This window comes from Lontra canadensis, unplaced genomic scaffold (genome assembly GCF_010015895.1).
Source record: "Lontra canadensis isolate GAN:19392208 unplaced genomic scaffold, GSC_riverotter_1.0 scaffold12, whole genome shotgun sequence".
NCBI lineage: Eukaryota > Metazoa > Chordata > Mammalia > Carnivora > Mustelidae > Lontra > Lontra canadensis.
The window spans coordinates 6053679-6071185 of NW_022631006.1; the positions used below are offsets into that span (position 1 = coordinate 6053679).

The following is a 17507-nucleotide window of genomic DNA, read 5'->3' on the forward strand; positions in this document are numbered from 1 at the left end:
GCAGGGAACCTGCTTCCTCCTCTCTCTCTGCCTGCCTCTCTGCCTACTTGTGATCTCTGTCTGTCAAATAAATAAATAAAATCTTAAAAAAAAAAAAAAGATTTTATTTATTTATTTGACAGAGAGAGAAATCACAAGTAGAGCAACAGGCAGAGAGAAAGAGGGGGAAGCAGGCTCCCTGCTGAGCAGAGAGACCGATGCAGGGCTCGATCCCAGGACCCTGGGATCATGACCTGAGCCGAAGGCAGAGGCTTAAACCACTGAGCCACCCAGGCGCCCCAAGGGTCAGTCTTAACTGGGGACAGAGGGTAGGACAGGAGGCAGTGAAAGGATGGGGAGGACCAGGCAGGGGAACCGGGCAGCAGCTCCCAAGTACAGGGACAGGCAGGACTCTAAGTGAGGAACCCGCAGAGAGGCCCAGCACCCTCCCAGAAGGCTCCCATCTCCATCCTCCCCCGGTCCGCAGTCTGCTGCTTCTAGAAGTGGCAGTGCAAGGGGACACAAGGGGACACCCACCGGGACAGGTCCCTGATGGCGGCAGCAGCCGGTACACTTTGTAGGGCTCAGCGCCGTCCCTATGGCCGCTCTCAGGAACCTCCTCAAATTCAGAACTCTTGTTGAGGGCACAGCGCAGACGTGTCTTCCAGATGGCAGGGCCTTCTGTGTCCCCTTCCTTGTACTTCCCCTTAAACATCGCCCATGCCTTCAAGACACAGGAAGTAAAGCAGAGGCAGCATGTCACACACCCCACTCCCCAGTAGAGGGGGCCAGCGACTTTGGGGATACACCGCCTGAGCACATGCACAGAAGAGCCAGCGCTCAGGTTTATGCTGCCTCCAAATACTTCACAGCTTCTGCGCTTTCACTTTGTATCAGGCTGTGTCCATTCTGCTGGTTCTACCCTCCCACCTCCCCTTTCTCTGTAACCCAGGCCAACACAAGCCCTGGAGGTTGAGAGTTTCGGTGTACAGGCCACCCTTGCCTCGGAGGGGCTAGTTTCCGAGCTCTTTCACCTTGAAGAAGGCAGCATCCTGGTCCTCCCGGAAGTCCTGCTTGCCCGCGTGCTTCCAGGGGATCCGGAACATGGTCTTGGCGGCATCCTCCCAGCACACCCCAGGAAACTGCCCGCTCTCCACTTGCTCTACAACCCAGTTCCGCAGCTTTCGGGTGCAGCGTGCCCTGCCTGATGCCATCCTGGGGACAAGGGTCGCAGGCAGCATCAGTGGAACCGACGCCGTGGGAGGGCACATCTGCCAAGGTCCTCACAAATGGGGTTGGGTCCTGGCAAGGGCCCTCAGGGATCCCATTCATCTACTGTCTGTAGACATTTCTCAAAATTCTGGGGCCAAATTGTGTTGTTTCTCCCTTCACTAGTAATGATAAAGAAAATACATCCCTTTTAACATCTCAAGCTATGACACCTGGAAAGAAATCTTCGTTGATCTTAGTTTTAAGACTTTTGAGGAATCTGCTGCCTGCAGAGATCTCCCTCGGTGTGGCTCATGGGAAGAGGCCTGGTCTCTACCCAAGCATCAGCAGAGGCAGTTTCAGCTTCTGCGATAACCCCATCGATCCCTCACCCGCCACCCCCATAACCTAAGTTGACCCCACCAACCCTTCCCCTCTGCTTGCCTCTGGGGTAGGTGGGGCAGGGCTTCGGCGGAAGTGGGCAGGGCCAGAAGGCAAGAAAACAAACAGGGGCCGCTCGGCTCCATCCCGGGTTGAGACTTCCCTCCTCAACAATCTAGCAGTAGGGTCTCCTGTCCTTTGCTTCTAGGGCTGGGAACACTGGCCCCAGGTCAGGCTCTCACTCAGGCCAAACCGCCCCGCGTTCCATTTCACATGCCATTTGTACAGTCCTGTTCCGCGGAGGCGCCCCAGGAGCCCCTGCCCCCTACCTCCCGCCTCCGATCCCGCCCGGCCTTCCAGCTCTAGACCAGGCTGGCTTCCACTCTCCCTCTTACCTGCGCGGCTCGCTGGCTGTCCCAGGACGCAGCAAGCTGCCCTCGGCTCAGCAGCCGTCCAGGCAGCGTCCTGATTTCTCCGCCCCTTCCTACAGTCCCCACCCTAAGTTTCAGTTCTCCTCCAGGCAGGGCCGCTTCTCAGAAATCACGTGGTCCAAGCTGCAGGGCAACCGCGCGCCACCACGAGGCAGCAAGCATATGAGGACTTCACTGTTGAAATTCCACTGTTGGGACACCGGAGGGCCCCTCCCCGCTCAGGCTAATTTCCATACCCTCCCACCCCCTTAGCTACTCCCTGATCTCTGCTCCACTGCTGCTTGCTTTGCCTGGAGGCCGAGGTTGTGGAGTCTGGCCTGAGGCCTCTGGCTGGCTCTATACCACCCATGCTTCTACTATCCCTCCTCATGCCTGCCTGGTGCCTAGTAGAAGACCTCAGATACCAGTCGAATTGGATGAAGGAACAAAGGAGGCTGCAGAGGAGAAAGCCCAGGCAGGGTGGCTGACTGGGGAGGGCCTCCTTGGCCATCCAGGGTGTTAATTCCTTCCTGGCCCGGAGTCCAAGGAGGGTCAGGCGGTGGACTGTAAGCGACCCTTCTAGCAAAGCTCTCAGTTCACCCACCCTCTCTCCCTGTGCCCCAGATGGTGGGGCCAGAAGAAGGACCACCAAAAAGCCTGGGCAAGGAGATGCTTCTTTATTGGTGCTGGAGTTGTTCCTCAGGAGGCTGGGCCTCGAGACCCTCAGGAGGATCCTTGCCCTCGGCTACTTCCTCCTTCGAGGGATACTGTGTCCCAAGGGCACTTCTTCTATCAGCTTCTGCAGAAGGAGAGAGAAAAGGATGCCACTGGAAGCCTAGGGCTCAGACATAGGCTGGACAGGGGCTTCTAGAGCATGGGTCAGAGGTGAGGCTGGAGGGGAGGCTTTACCTGTAATAGACGGGCATGGTAGGCAGCAGTGTCCTCCCCGGCAATGGGCTGTGGGCGCACATGCAGGTAGCGCTCCACAGCCGTCTCCAGCTCCTCTACCTCATACAGGGTGGCGGGGTCCAGCGAGTGGGCATTAATGAGGCTCACAAGATATTCTTTGTAGTGTGCCCTGGAGAGAGGACAGGGTGGAATCATTGTTCTTCTGTTTGGCTAATATCGAGCCAGGGTACCCTGTGCATTGCCAGTAACTGGCACACTCACACGAACGAGACTGACAACTCTTGCCACTTACACGGGTAGGCACCGTCTCCCTGTGCACGCTGCCGGCTCCTACCTAGCCACACCCTTGCCCAGAGAGCCCCCCTCTTGCTTCCCCTGCAGGACCCACTATTCCAGGAGACCCCCTTCACTCCCCAGGTGTATCCTCCCCAACACTATGCTCCATGCCATGCCTGACACTCACTGGCAGAGGCCAGCATGGCCAGCCGGAGTCTCCTTGCCACAAGCTTCATCTCGGAACCCGTTAGGAACCTCTTTCTGCTCCATCACCCGGCAGCCACCTAAGGGTAAGGGAAGGAAGGGATCCTTGTGCTGGGAGGAGGTCACTAACCATGAAGCCTCCAAAGAACCGGGATATCAAAGGAGGCAGCACAGGTCGAACTTGGACCACACACCTGAGCCTCCCCTTTACCCACAACACAGTGGGAGCCCAGCCTGCCCTCACCCCCCTCCCAGGCTTGTCCCAACACTCACCGCCAGGTACCGCCCGGGCCCCCGCTGGGGGCTCTGTGTTGAACATGACATTATTGTCCTAAGGAGGAGCAGATGAATGGGCGTTAGGTTCCCCTTGACGCCAGTCCTGCTGCATTTCCCAGCAGAGAGCCTTTCCTTTCTTGCCCCCCAGGGCCCTGCCTCCCACCCTGGGCAATCTGCGAACCCAACCAGGCTGGCCAGCCCTGACCTGTAGCAGCTTCTGGAGCCGGAGAGCAGTCCAGTCCCGCAGGTAGAAGAGGCAGTCTCGTGGGTGGTGGCCATGCAGGGACTTTTTCACCCTGCAGTTAGGGTCTGGACATTTCTGGCAGAAACCCAGATGGGAGAGGGAAAGTTGGAGACGGGTGGGGTCCTGGCTTCTCAGAACCCCTGCATGAGGGGTGTAGGGATGGGGGAAGATGGAGACATTGGAGGGTCTGGAGCAAGCAGAAGGGGGGAGGGGACAGAGAGGTGCTTTACACCCCACTGGCCTCCCCTTCTTTTCCCCTAGGCTATTTCTCCATGCCTTTGCCCCCCACCCCCACCCGATGGCAGCGGCCCACTCTCCTGTTCCTTCCTTCCCCATCTCCAGGCTCACATTCTTGGCGTAAAAGGCATTGTAGCAGCCACTGCAGAACTGGTGGCGGCACTGGGTGCAGTGAAAGTGCATGCAGCCTCCTCGGGCCAGTGCGTACGAGAACTTGCACTTGGGGCAGTCTGCAAAGGATGGCAGGTCAGGGCTGGGGCTGCCACTGCTCCTCTAGACTCTCAGGACGAGAGGCTGGCAGTGACAAATGACCGGGCAAACAGGCCTCGCGGTCCGCCCTTACCAATGCCGTTCTCCTGAAGATACATGGCTAGGCCCTGGGCCTGGTATTCTGGGTCATTGGTGCGTTTCCAGTTCTGGAAATCCTCGCAGCTCCGGCCTCGGTGCTGCTCCTCCCACTGCAGGAGGGAAAGCAAACTTCACCTGAAAATTCCACCCTAGGCCCTTCCTGAGGGCCCCGCCTGTCATACCTAGTGCTCTCTGGCTGAGTTTAGGGCACTGTCCTTCACCATTGGCTCCCATCTCAAACCAAGAGGCCAGTCTCGGTTCTTTCACGTCCTCGTCCTGGCACATATTCACTGGCAGTTCTTTGGTCCACCCCCAAGCCTATCTCAGCGCTGTTCCTTTCTCTTTATCCCTACTGTGGCCGTGCTACTTCAAGCCAGGTCAGGTCTGGCCTCTGTTCCCGGTGTCTCTGCCTCCACCCCTGCTGGCCTGCAATGCAGGCTCCACCTGGTGGCCAAGAGGCCTTGGAGAGTGTAAGGCAGGCAGCTTCCACAGCACTGGGAGTGTTCCAGCTTCAAGATTTAGTGGGAGGGTCTCAGGTGGTCATTTTGTTATTACTGTTTTGTAATACAGATGTCACCTTTTGGTATCCATCATTAAACTTTTTAGAATATGTGGTGCCAAAATGAGCGCTCAAATATTAAACTTCTTAAAAGGCAAATGAGATAGTATCACCCCTTGCTTAGTCTTAGAATAAAAGGCAAATACCTTCCTCACTCGGCCTCAAGGCCTCTCCTGATCTGGCAGCTAGCTCCTCTCCGACTGCCTGCCACTCTCACCCTTGCTCTTGGGGCTCCAGCCACACAATACTTTTTCTGACTTTGGCCTTTCCATGTGTTGTTCTTTCTGGCCCGAATATCCTTTGCAAAGTTGGCTTCTTCTTAACTTTCAGGCCTGAGCTTAAATTAAAGCATTTTTATTTTTATTTTTTTTTAAAGATTTTATTTATTTATTTGACAGACAGAGATCAAAAGTAGACGGAGAGTCAGGCAGAGAGAGAGAGAGAGAGAGAGGGAAGCAGGCTTCTTGCTGAGCAGAGAGCCTGATGCGGGACTCCATCCCAGGACCCTGAGATCACGACCTGAGCTGAAGGCAGCGGCTTAACCCACTGAGCCACCCAGGTGCCCCAAATTAAAGCATTTTTAGAGAAGACTTGTTTGACTTCTCTATCCTACGTAAGTCCCTTCCATTATTCCTAATCTCAAATTCCTGTGTTTGTTTTTTTTTTTTTACAGAACTCATACATGTGTATTTATGCTCTCTCCCTCCCATACTCCCTTTCCCTCCTTCCTCCTCACCTTTCCTTTACCTCCCCTCCCTCCCTCTCCCTTCCTTCCTCTGTTTCCTTACCTTTCACCCTCCCTCCCCCTCAGCCTCCCTCTCTCCCTCTGTCCCTCCCTCCTTTCCTGACTAGTCTGCAGGCTCCTTGAGGCCAGAGCTCATGTCTGTTCCATGCTTTGCTATACCCTGAGTCTGATGTAGTATATGCCAGTAGCTTATCAAGTTCTTTTTCAAAGGATCAATGTGCCTCACCTGGCGCTTACAGCGCACACAGAAGGTCTGGTGACACTGGGGACACGTTGCTTCCAGCTGCTCCCGTTCATATATGAAGCCAAAGGAGCACTATAGGTACAAGAGCATAAAGCTATATGAGACCTGATCTGGCACCCTGCCCTCCTCCACCCGCTCCAGTCAGCAACCCAAGGCAGGCCACTTACCTGAGCACACCACAAGAACTTGGGGTCCCGCATGAGCACACCCTCAGTCAGCTTCTTGTGAAACAGTGCATAGGCATCTGGCTCTAGGCTCTCTCGCAGCTGGGGACAGGAGGCAGAAGTGGTGGGTGTGCAGGGTTCCTGTTCAAAGCCCAGGGCACCCCGAGTCCTAGGGACTGCAGTACCTGGATGTCAAGGGTAGAGAAGTAGCTGAGCAGCTGCGTGTCATCAGTGAGGTCGGGGCGGCCACAGGCAGGGCACACCATGTCAGTGATGTGCTTCTCCTTCAAGGCGATGGTGAAGTGCTGGCGGAAGCAGTCAGGGCAGATGGTGCACTCACAGGAAGTCAGGGCCTGCATCTGCAGGGTGAGGCCAAGAGAGGAGGGGGTCTGAAGCCATCGCTGCCAACCTGGGGAGGGGGCAGTAGCCAGGGGTCCACTGAGAAACCCGAGTCTAATGAACGACTGCCAAGGTAGCAACTTCCAACAAGTGCCTGGCGGGCAACCTAAGTGTCTGAAGACTCTCATGGCAGAAAACAGTGGTGAGGCCTACAGTAAATGAAGAGTGCTCTCAGGAAGGTATTTGCATCCAACTAGAAGCAAACAAATAACATCCCTGAACTGACAAAACTCTAGAGATGGAGGGGCGCCTGGGCAGCTCAGTTAGGCGCCTGCCTTTGCCTTGGTTCATGATCCCGGGATCCTGGGATGGAGTTCCACATTGGGCTCCCTGCTCAGCAGGGAGCCTGCTTCTCCCTCTCTCACTGCTGCTCCCCTTGCTTCTGTGCTGTGACAAATAAAATCTTTCAAACAAACAAAGTACAGTGATGGAGATCAGACTAGTAGTTGTCAGGTGACAGGAGGAAGGGAAGAAAGTTGCAACTATAAAAGGGCGGCTTGAGGGGGATCCTTTGAGGTGATGGGACAATCTGTATCTTGTTGGTTACATGAACCTATATGCGGAATGAAACAGCACAGAGCCACATACACATCCATGTGAAAAATGAACAAGGTCTGCAGTCTGGCTCACATGGTACCAGTGTTTACTTCCTGGTCTTGATACTGTATAGTAATTACAGAAGATGCTACCATTGGGAGGAGGTGGGTAAAGAGCACACAGGACGCTATACTATTTTTACAACTTCTGAGAATCTACAACTATTTTAAAATAAAAAGTAGAAAACAAAACACAACCCAACACGTACAGAGCCAGTCTAACTAAATGGGAGAGTATTTGCCCCAAGAATTGCTACTTCTGGCCTAGAGTAAGCAGGGGCTTGGGAGATAAGAGGGGCCTGCTCCTACCAAAATGGATATTTGATGCTGACATTGAAGAATTCCTGTTATTTTTTTTGGTGTGCCAATGGTATTTGTAGCTGTGTTTTCAAAGACTTACCTTTCAGAGATACACACTCAAGTGTTTACAGACTGACTACATGCTGCCTAAGATCTGCTGCAAAGTAATTGTGTGTGTGTGTGTGTGTGTGTGTGTGTGTGTAGATGGAGTAAAGACTGGTTAAACCCTGGTGACTGCAGAAGTGTGGTAATGAATACGTAGGAGCTGGGGGAGGACATGGAGGAAGAAAGCTGACATTTTGTGCTTGTAATGTTCCATAGTGGAATTGTAAAAATAATGGGGGGAGAAAGTGGCCTATTCCTGCCCCCACCTTCCTAGACACTGTCTAGAGCACGTGGGCAACTGCAGAGCAAAAGACAGGGCCGGAAACGGGGGGCTGGCGCAGAGCAGGGCCCAAAGGGAAGAGAGTCACGCGAAGGCCAGGTGCAGAGGGGACAGGCTTACCCTGTTGCGGGGCAGGGCCCAGCCGCACACAGCACACTCCTGTGCAAGCAAGCGGCGCAGAAAGGCCCGGTCCTGGCTGTGCCTCACAGCTTCCACCACGTCCCCCAGCTCGTAATTCCTGGGTGTCTCCTGAAGCAACGACAGTGCCAGCTCTGCCCGGCCCCAGCTGGGGAGTGCATAGACTGCCAAAAGCCGCCTAACCAGACTCTGCAATGTGATTCAGGGGGGAGGGGGAAGAAGTGGCTGTCATACCCCAAGAATCCTACCCTTCGGCCCTCCCCCTGCTCCTCCAAGCGGATTCTCCTCCCGGCACCTGCTTATCCGGCCCATCCCAGGAAAGGGTGGGATCAGGGCTCTTGTCCCAGAGGCGCTGATGGAAGGGCTCCAGGCGCTGGCGCTGGAGCTCTGTCAGGGCCCGAGCCACATCACCACCATGTTGGAACAATGCTTGAAGAGACCCCTCTTCAGGCCCAAAGCCCAGCAACCTGAGCTCCTGCACCTGAGAATTGGGGGTGGAGAGGAGTGAAGAGGGAAATGGCAGGCAAAAGAGTGTAAGAAGCTCCAAGACCCACAGTCCTCAACCCCCTCCCCCATCAGCACAGCTGGTACCTTCCTCCGCCGGGCCCTCACACACTCTTCCACAGCTTCGTCAACATTGCCATGCCGATCCAGCCAGGCTTTCCGGGCCTCCTGACAGGAAAAGGCACCCAGCCCCGGGTCCTGCTGTCCAGCCAGCTCGGCCACCATCTCCAGCACGTAGGGCAACTCTGAGCGCAACCACTGCAGGGGCACTTCGGTGCCTGAGTACTGTAGAGCTGAGAAGACCTCCTCTGGACAGGCACCTGCAGCTTCCCCTTCCTAAGGCACAGTCCCACCCCGACAGATGGCCCATCAGGAAGGGCACCCTCCACCCACTCTCTGCCTGAACCAAAATGCTGACAGTGGTTAGACGTATGGATCACGTGAGTTGTGTACGGCATGGCACTGGTCATGTGGGAAGTGTTCAGTAAGAGGCAGCTGCCACTAACAACATCAAGTTTTACAAGAACTTGTATTAATCTACGGTGGCCTTTCCTTTTCATGACTAGCTCAACCCTACCTCCTCCCAGGCCTAAATGCTTACCCGGATCTTGGTCACTAGTTGGAGACCTTCTTCCCGCATCTTGTCTTGGCGCTGCTTCTCGGGGTCCACACAGGAACCGGGAAGGGGGACACTGAGGCGTCGTGTAGGCCCTGGCTCAGGGAGTCGCTCTTCCAGTGAGCTGGCATGGGGCCAGGGAGCATGCTGTATGGGGATGGGGCTGCTGGTCCTGTTGCACATGACACACACCCAGCCAGGGCCCGAGTTGCAGAAGGTACAGTGAATACAGTACCAGACTGGAGTCTGGGCAGAGGAGAGCAAAGTATCCCCCTGCTGGGAAGGCAAAAAGAATTATCTGATTGAAAGCTGGCTGAGGCTCAAGATGGAAAGATAGAGAGCTGGGGGGAAAGACGCAGAGAAACTGAAGGAAACAGGAGATGAAGTAGAGAATGGCCTGTGGTAACAGATGCAAATAAAGAGCTGGGAAGGCCAGGAACAGGTTACCTGAAGGGGCTGCAGGCAAATGCCAGTATCCCGAGAATCCACCACCAAGCTAGGAGGCTGAGCCAGCCGAGGTCTCTCACAGATGGCACATAGCACAGCTGCCGCCTCATTCTCAAAGGTGCAGCTCTGGCAGGCCCAACGACCCCGTGCAAGCTCAGATTCTAGGCCCCCAGCTCCTTGGGAACCCTCGATCCCCAGCCCCAACCCCTTACAGCCTCGGGGCCGATCACAGGCCACACAGAGCACCGCCCAAGATTCATTCAGCATGGCACAGGCAGCACAGTGCCAGGGCAGACGGGCATTTGTGGGATCAGGGGAAGCTTTCAGGGGAAGCATAAGAGAGCTGTCTCCCAGGGTCAGCACGGAGGTTGACTGGGTCCGTGATTGAGCTGATGCAGGTAAGCTGTAATGAAAAAGCAGAGGTCTGTTGGGGGGGCCCTGGTGTCTGGGTCCCTTATTCCCGGGCATCCCTCATTCTCTGTGGGAAAACACAGATCCTGTCCTTTGTACGTACTGTTCTGTCTGGAACACACCATACCCATAGCCTGTTTAATATTTAATTACATCTTAAAGTTCACATCTTGCTGATAGATATCCTTAATGTTCGGCCTAACCCATACTAGGTGCTTAGAAATCCTACTGATTGGGGGCATGCTTGGCTCAGTTGGTTAAGCATCTGCCTCTGGCTCAGGTCATGATCCCAGAGTCCTGGGATCGAGTCCTGCATCGGGCTTCCTGCTCCTCAGGGAGTCTACCATTCCTCTGCCTCTCCTCCCACTGATTCTCTTAATCTCCCTCTCTGCCAAATAAATAAAATCTTAAAAAAAAAAAAAAAGAAAGAAATCCTACTGATCCTTTAGGCTAGGTTCCTCCTCTTCCTATTTGCACAACATAATAATCTATCTTGCTGTGACTGATACTTGCTTTAAATGTATGTCTGTGACCTCTTGGAGGGCAATAACTGCCGGCGTGTCTTCTATGAAACAGTCTTTATTTATTTTAAAAAGATTTTATCTATTTATTTGTCAGAGAGATAGAGTACAGGCAGAGGGAGAAGCAGGCTCCCCGCAGAGCAAGGAGCCTGATATGGGACTCGATCCTAGGACGCTGGGATCATGACCTGAACCAAAGGCAGCTGCTTAACCGACTGGGCCACCCAGGCATCCCTGAAATAGTCTTTACCATAAAAACTGACACAGAGTAGATATTCAAGTCACTATAAGTTCTCTCAACTTCACTCCCACCCAGAAGAGAAGATCTCTCACCTGGGGGTCAGGCGGGTGGCCTGGGGGGCCCCAGGCAGGGTCTGACGGAGGTGATGGGCACGGGATGGGTGTCCATGGAACAGGCGATCACAAGCTGGGCACAAGGCCTGTTTACAGGCTGAACAGTGCAGTATGCCTGGGGCAGAGCCACAGAGGAAGCAGGGACCAGGAGTGGAGCCTGAAAAATAGTAGAGAAAAAAATTGAACATCTTTCTGAAAAAGACCAAGTCACATCTGAATTTGCTGTGGGAGGGAACAAATCACAGACTACTTTTCAACATACCCAGACCCAAGGAAGCAATTTTAATCTCTTTTAAAAGGCCAAGAAGATACACAGAGGAGGGCCCCAAATTTCCATCAGTTTGGTCTACTAGAAACTGCCCCACCCCCCATTACAGGATGAATAATACCTGGGGCAGAGGGTGTGGTGAGGGGGCCAGGAGCAATTTCTCTCAATAAGGGGGCAAACTCTGAGAGCTGCAGTATCTGAGAAGAAAAGGACAGGGCAAGGGTTTGGGGACACACAGTCCCACAACCCCTGTCCCCTTTGGTCATCAGGTCTTAAAGCCCTATCCCTACCTTGCTTACATCATCCTCAACCTTGTCTTCCAGCAGCTGCTCCAGGGCTTGTTGTCTTGGGTGAGTATTCTGCAAACAAGGTAAAAAGAGTTTCCACCTGGAGTCCTAGGACAAGGCCTGCCCTCAAAGCCATGGTCTCCCAGCATGCACAGCAAGAACAGTATGGGGAGTTCCCAGGTTGCTATGGGGACTATGCCCATGGCTCAGCAGCATGAGGTCCCCAGCCTGCCTTTGGGAGTGAGGCTGGGCTCCCCAGACCTGGTATTTAAGTCCTTAGGACTAGAGACACTTCAACATCTCACCTGTAACAGCAGGCTGAGCTCTGTCCGAAGCAGCAGCACTTCCAGTGTGACTGCAGCCACCTGGTGCTCATCGGGCTCCTCCTGCCCCTCAGGGAAACTCAATCCATCTGGTTGCTCCTCTGTGTAGCCATACAATCGCAGAACATCCCGGCCCCCCTACCACACATTCAAACCAGTCACCACCCACCAGGCCCCCTTCCCAAATGGGGTTGGGGCACAGCCTCTGGCCCTTTCTAGCCAACCCCCCAGCCCAGGCTAAGTCCCCTTCTCCCACAAGGGGCCCAGGGGGGCTTCACCTGCACAGCATCCACTGTACTGCGAAAGACAGGGTTATTAAACTTGACCCCGCGCCAGTACCGGGGCCGCTGAGGGCTGAGGAGGTTGCGGCCATATTTCTCCAGGATGTTCAGGGCCGTGGACAGGGTGTTGAGGTAGTTTCGGGGCTGAAAGCAGTCAGAGAGCCGAGAGCTGTGAGCCCCGCCCTGGGCTCCAGTCCTCCAGTCCCCCTCCCGAGCGGGGCCGGGCCTCACCTCCCCATGAGCATTGCAGCGGACCAGGCGTGAGGCGTCCAGCTGCAGGTAGCGGGCTGCTGGCGGCAGGGATGTGACCAATAGCGGCTGCAGCTGCTCCACGGAAAACACCTGCCCCGAATCCTTCCTTAGGGCGCTCGCCAGCTCCTCACGGGCAGCCAGGAAGGCCCGCTCCTCCTCCTCCCCCGGCATCCTGAGACAGGAGTCAGCCCCAGCCCCGTCGCCCGCCGGGACCTGGCGCAGGCTGTGCACGGCCTGAGCGCCACCCCTCCCGCCTGGTGTCCGGCTTCGCGGCCCGACTCGGTCGGCGAAGCCGCCCCAGGTCACTCGGGCCACGGTCAGTCTTCGGCCCCGGGCCCCGCGCCAGTGTTAGCCGGGAACAGGAAGTACTAGCAAAGAGGGAGGGATTGCGACCTAGTTTCAGGGGAAGGGGAGGGCTTTAAGGTTAGTCCAGGGTGGGGTCAGGAAATCAGGAGGCGTGGCCAAGAGGGAAGTCAGGGCCCAGCCAATGAGAAGGCCAAATTGTCCCTGGCTCCTCCCCTAGAGCGTCTGGGCCTTAAACAACGAACAAGCTCTTTTCCCCGCCTTGCTCTAGGCTGGTTCCGCCCCTTTCCGGATGGCGCTAGGCGCGGGGTTACTTTATTTGCTTCAAAACCTTTTCTGTTACATCAGTCGGCCTTGCTCCCGTCCCCACCGGGGAAGCCCCACTGTCCCGGGCTCAGCTTTGGCCACTCTGGGGCCCACTCAAGCGAGTCCTGCCCCTTCTGCTCTCCTGGAGGGATCCCCGAGACTGCTCCCTTCCATATTCTATTAGTCCTTCTCGGCCCCCGGCCCTCCCCTCCACCTCCACTCTGATCCCTCTCGGGCTCCTCCCTGCAGTCAAGCCTTCTGGGGGAGCCCCACCACTGAACACCCCTTTCCCTCTCTCCAACCCCTCCCACCCCAACCCTGGACTTTCCCGGGACCGCTCTGACTCCTCCCTGGAAGCCCCTCCCCTTCCCCGAGGGACAGCCCCTGTTCGGTAGCCGCGGTCCCACATTTATCCTAGCCCCTCCCTCGGACAGCCCCCGGGCTTGTGACCGAGTTCGCACCGCCTCTACTAGTCGCAGCAGGCTGAGAATGACTGAGGGGCTGCCTACGGTTTGCGGCCTGCCAGAGGGAGGGGGAAAAGAAGGAAGGGGGCGGGGCTGAGGGGGGCGGGCCTGGACCTGGGGAGTGAAAGCGAAAGGCCTGGCGGCGAGCTGGGAGAGAGGAGATCTTGCAACTGGAACAGCATGGCCAAGCCTTGTGGGGTACGCCTGAGCGGGGAAGCCCGCAAACAGGTAATGGGGGATCGGGAGGCCACGAAAGGGCCGGCGAGCCCTCCTGGCTAGTGGCCAGGCTGGGTACTCCAGGGGATCAGGGCCGTGCCAGAGAACTCCCCCAACCTCTCCTCAGTGCTTTCACTTCTACCTGGGGATTCCCAGTTCCTGCCCTCTGGCCTGTCTCTGCACGGAGCCTGAGCTTCCAGGGAAATCTGGCTTGTGGTAGGAAAGGCCTGAGCCAAGTTGGAGGGCATCCCTTTGTGGGTGGGATCTCACTCTTGACAACTGAGACCCTTAACCAACATCCGGGTATTGCTCTTTGTGCAGGTGGATGTCTTCAGGCAAAATCTTTTCCAGGAGGTAAGTCTCCTAGATTCAAGCGATTTGACTCGGAATCTTAGACCAGTACTTGAGAGCCGCAACCTCTCAGAATGACCTCCCCAACCCACCCTAGGCCCTACTTCCCTTATCAAACCTTCACCCAAGGCTCCTAATTATTGATCTCTACCTTTAATTTGACTCCTCTTAATATTCTCTCCACTTCTGCTGCTTCCTCTCCCCTCTTTTGGTGTGGAGGGAAAAGCTGTGGCCCCAAAGTCCTAACCTTGGTTCTGCCACTTCCCAGCTTGGGCAAGTCCCTTCACTTCTCCTGGCTTCAGTTTCCTTATTTGTAAGTATTGGAGTCAATGATTTACAAGGGCCCTTCCAGTCTTCACTTCTCTGACACCTCTGAAGTGTCTTCTGAGATTCCCCACCCTTGCAATGTAACCCACAGGCAGAGGAGTTCCTCTACAGTTTCTTGCCACAGAAAATCATACACCTGAATCAGCTCTTGCAAGTGAGTAGTATGGGCCCCTCCCACACCATCCCAAGGCCTCTCTCTGCTCCATCCACCCCCTCTAGCTAACAACTGGGCTCAGCATGCAGAGAACAGTTTGAGTGGTGGACTGGAAACTTTAGGATAGTGTGAAGCCTGAGTATAGGGAGAGAGTTGGGTGGACTGTGTGGAGGGAAGTCTGTGACTCAGAATGAGGGACTAGGTTGGGCAACCGCTGACAGTGAGCTCTATGCAGGAGGACTCCCTCAATGTGGCTGACCTGACCTCTCTCCGGGCCCCACTGGACATCCCCATCCCAGACCCCCCGCCCAAGGATGATGAGGTGAGGCACTTGGGGTGTAGGGCTCAGACTATAAACCGGGTGGAGATGATGGCCCTCCAACCTCTGAGACTTTTCTAAAGCTGCTGTCCCTCATTTTACCTTAGATGGAAACCGATAAGCAGGAAAAGAAAGAAGGTAAGAGAGGAAGGGGTGGCTAGGGAAGAGGAAATGGCACATTGCCTGCTGGAGGAAAAGGGGCCTGAATGTCCTTTTTTTCACAGTTCCCAAGTGTGGCTTTCTCCCTGGAAATGAGAAGGTTCTCGCCCTCCTTGCCCTGGTTAAGCCAGAAGTCTGGACTCTCAAAGAAAAATGCATTCTGGTAAGCCTGGGAACTGGGAGAAAGAGAAAGGGAAGACAAGCCGGGCCCGGCCCTAGTCTCCTTGAGAGATGCAATTCCTTCATTCAAGGGCCTATTTCTGACATAGGAAACTTCCTGTGTGCTTTGGGTTTGGATACCTTGTGTTCTCATTCTGCTAGACCTCTGATTTCACAGTGGTATCCTTGTAATCAGAGATTGTGCTGTATCCACTCCCATAATGTTAGAACCACTTCTTACCAGGCACACAGTGCAGGTGTTGTGCCATCGTGAGTTGGTTTAAGAGCTTGGGCCCTAGAGACTGCTTGGACTTAGATCCTGACTCTATCACTCACCATGCTGGTAAGCTTCTTGGACACTCCGTGACACAGTTTTTTCATCTATCGAGTGGGTACAATAAGAATATGTATCTTTTTTTTTTTTTAAGATTTTTTAAAAATTTATTTGTCAGAGAGAGAGAGAGCGAGCACAGGTAGACAGAGTGGCAGGCAGAGGCAGAGGGAGAAGCAGGCTCCCTGCCGAGCAAGGAGCCCAATGTGGGACTCGATCCCAGGACGCTGGGATCATGACCTGAGCTGAAGGCAGCTGCTTAACCAACTGAGCCACCCAGGCGTCCCAAGAATATGTATCTTGTGAAGATTAAATGAGATATATGTGTAGCACAGTGTCTGGCATGTAATAACTCTTCAATTAAATACAGCTATTATTAGAAAGTGGCAGTAAAAGGAAAGACCCAGTAAGTTTGTTGAATGATTTCTACGTGATTATAATTTAGGTGATCACATGGATCCAGCACCTGATCCCCAAGATTGAGGATGGAAATGACTTTGGGGTGGCTATCCAGGTAAGAAAAGGGTGTATGAGGACATTGAGAACAGGGAGAGGCTTGGAGAGTGAGATAGGAACTAGATGTAATCTGGGAGGAGGAGGAGAAAGATGGTGGGTGAAGGAGGGAGGAGATGAAGTGTTTTTCTTGCTGCCCATCTCTCTCTCTCTCTCTTTTTTGAATCACAGGAGAAGGTGTTGGAGAGGGTAAATGCAGTCAAGACAAAAGTAGAAGCCTTCCAGACAACCATTTCCAAGTGAGGGTAGCCGGAGGGCCAGCATGGGGGTGTGCTGCAAGGACATTTCTTTGGGATGCCTGTAGCTGGGCGGTCCCATCAGGATGATGGGGGCCTCTGGGAAGGGTCTGAGGGATATCTCCCTCTCTCTCTACCCGTTCCTGTGTTTATTCCCCTTACTTTCGGCAGGTACTTCTCAGAACGTGGGGATGCTGTGGCCAAGGCCTCTAAGGAGACTCATGTAGTGAGTACATAGTCACCAGGCTTCTAGCTAAGGCTGGTTGGAGGTGGGGCAAGGAAGAGGGGCTAGAGGTCTTCCCTGTCTGTTTTCTGACTTTCGCAATGTGGGAAATACTAACCTAAGAGCACTGGCTAGAAAAACTGATTTGGACCTCAAAAACCTTGACCCCTTTCTCGGCTTGATCCTGTGGGATTCCATTTCTTGGTCCTGAGAAGGGTTCATCCTCAAGTTACCTATTCCCTATGTGAGGAAACCAGATTAATGTCCCAGCCTCCCATGGGGCTGACTCAGCTTTGCCTCTCACATCCCAGATGGATTACCGGGCCCTGGTGCATGAGCGAGATGAGGCAGCCTATGGGGAGCTCAGGGCCATGGTGCTGGACCTGAGGGCCTTCTATGTGAGTGCGGAGGAAGCTCCTATGGGAGATGGTTGAGGGGGACAGGGGAGAAGCCAAGAACCTGATTGCCACTCTTCTGGCCTTCTTCCAGGCTGAGCTTTATCATATCATCAGCAGCAACCTAGAGAAAATTATCAACCCAAAGGGTGAAGAGAAGCCATCTATGTACTAGTCCAGGGCCAAAATAATAATAATAATGATAATGATAATAATAATAAATGACCTATTCTTTGTGTGAATTACCTCTGGTGTGTGTCATTCATTCAGAAGGCATTTATTGAGTGTTGCCTATGTCCAGATACGGAATGTGAATGTGGTGGCAGGAAAGAGAGGGGATGCATGAGGCCAAAGATGAAGGGGAAACCCATCCTGTTCTTAAGAAGGCATCCTAAAGAACAGGGTGGAAATTTTGACATGTCATGATAGCTATATAGATACCCTGTATTTGAGAATTTCCCAAGATTATTTCAAACATTTAGGGGGCTCGTGAGTGCTTCCCGGAAGAAGTGGCATTTGCGCAAACCCCTTTTAGGAACAAGCAGGCCTTGGACTGAAAGCTGAGCAAGGAGAAAGCTCTGGGACTGAGATCAGGGAAAGAAGAAAGAACACCGCTCATCATCAGCTCAGTGCCAGCCGGGAGAGAGAGTGAGGTTTCACTGGGAGAATTATGGGTGAATGGTGGGACTCCTTCCCAAGGGCTGACAAGGAAAAAAACGCTCCGAAGGCACTATGTTGAGGGACATACGGCAGGACGTTAAGGGAAGGATGGGTCTGTAAATTT

The 17507-nt window shown here is 54.2% G+C and overlaps 3 protein-coding genes across 14 annotated transcripts in view; 1 reads left to right on the forward strand and 2 right to left on the reverse strand.

The window, feature by feature from the left end:
- IRF9 (interferon regulatory factor 9) overlaps positions 1-2199 on the reverse strand; it is a 5772-nt gene extending 3573 nt beyond the window's left edge. Inside the window, exons 1-3 of one of the 2 annotated variants that reach the window (XM_032856299.1) lie at positions 1965-2199; positions 1014-1194; positions 517-703 (exon numbers count right to left, since the gene is read on the reverse strand). In XM_032856299.1, coding sequence (XP_032712190.1) covers positions 517-703; positions 1014-1193 — 367 coding nt within the window. In that variant the 5' untranslated portion in view covers position 1194; positions 1965-2199. The remainder of the gene's footprint in view (positions 1-516; positions 704-1013; positions 1195-1964) is intronic. The other variant, XM_032856298.1, reaches the window with a different exon arrangement.
- Positions 2200-2634: 435 nt separating this feature from the next.
- Positions 2635-12669, reverse strand: RNF31 (ring finger protein 31). Of its 5 annotated transcripts, none has more exons than XM_032856286.1 (21): positions 12247-12667; positions 12013-12159; positions 11717-11872; positions 11424-11483; positions 11246-11321; positions 10836-11013; positions 9571-9973; positions 9109-9399; positions 8595-8843; positions 8299-8484; positions 7986-8192; positions 6371-6544; positions 6189-6287; positions 6004-6093; positions 4469-4583; positions 4237-4355; positions 3850-3963; positions 3642-3699; positions 3352-3448; positions 2889-3057; positions 2635-2778 (listed from the first exon to the last, which is right to left on the reverse strand). In XM_032856286.1, exons 1-21 carry the CDS (start codon positions 12436-12438, stop codon positions 2725-2727), a joined length of 3234 nt encoding a protein of 1077 aa, XP_032712177.1. In that variant the 5' UTR covers positions 12439-12667; the 3' UTR covers positions 2635-2724. The 5 variants fall into 5 exon arrangements, 4 of the variants coding, with proteins under 4 accessions (XP_032712177.1, XP_032712176.1, XP_032712178.1 ...); XM_032856285.1 differs by having other exon boundaries at positions 11415-11483; positions 12247-12666; XM_032856287.1 differs by lacking the exons at positions 2635-2778; positions 3352-3448 and having other exon boundaries at positions 2906-3057; positions 11415-11483; positions 12247-12666.
- Positions 12670-13113: 444 nt separating this feature from the next.
- Positions 13114-16964, forward strand: PSME2 (proteasome activator subunit 2). Of its 7 annotated transcripts, none has more exons than XM_032856313.1 (12): positions 13114-13568; positions 13878-13910; positions 14176-14220; positions 14326-14388; positions 14624-14710; positions 14815-14845; positions 14932-15029; positions 15802-15870; positions 16041-16108; positions 16277-16331; positions 16599-16726; positions 16818-16952. In XM_032856313.1, the coding sequence occupies exons 1-11, from the start codon at positions 13521-13523 to the stop codon at positions 16713-16715; spliced, it is 714 nt and encodes a 237-aa protein (XP_032712204.1). In that variant the 5' UTR covers positions 13114-13520; the 3' UTR covers positions 16716-16726; positions 16818-16952. The 7 variants fall into 7 exon arrangements, with proteins under 7 accessions (XP_032712204.1, XP_032712201.1, XP_032712202.1 ...); XM_032856310.1 differs by having other exon boundaries at positions 13123-13568; positions 16640-16726; positions 16818-16964; XM_032856311.1 differs by having other exon boundaries at positions 13123-13538; positions 16640-16726; positions 16818-16964.
- The last annotated feature ends 543 nt before the right edge of the window (positions 16965-17507 follow it).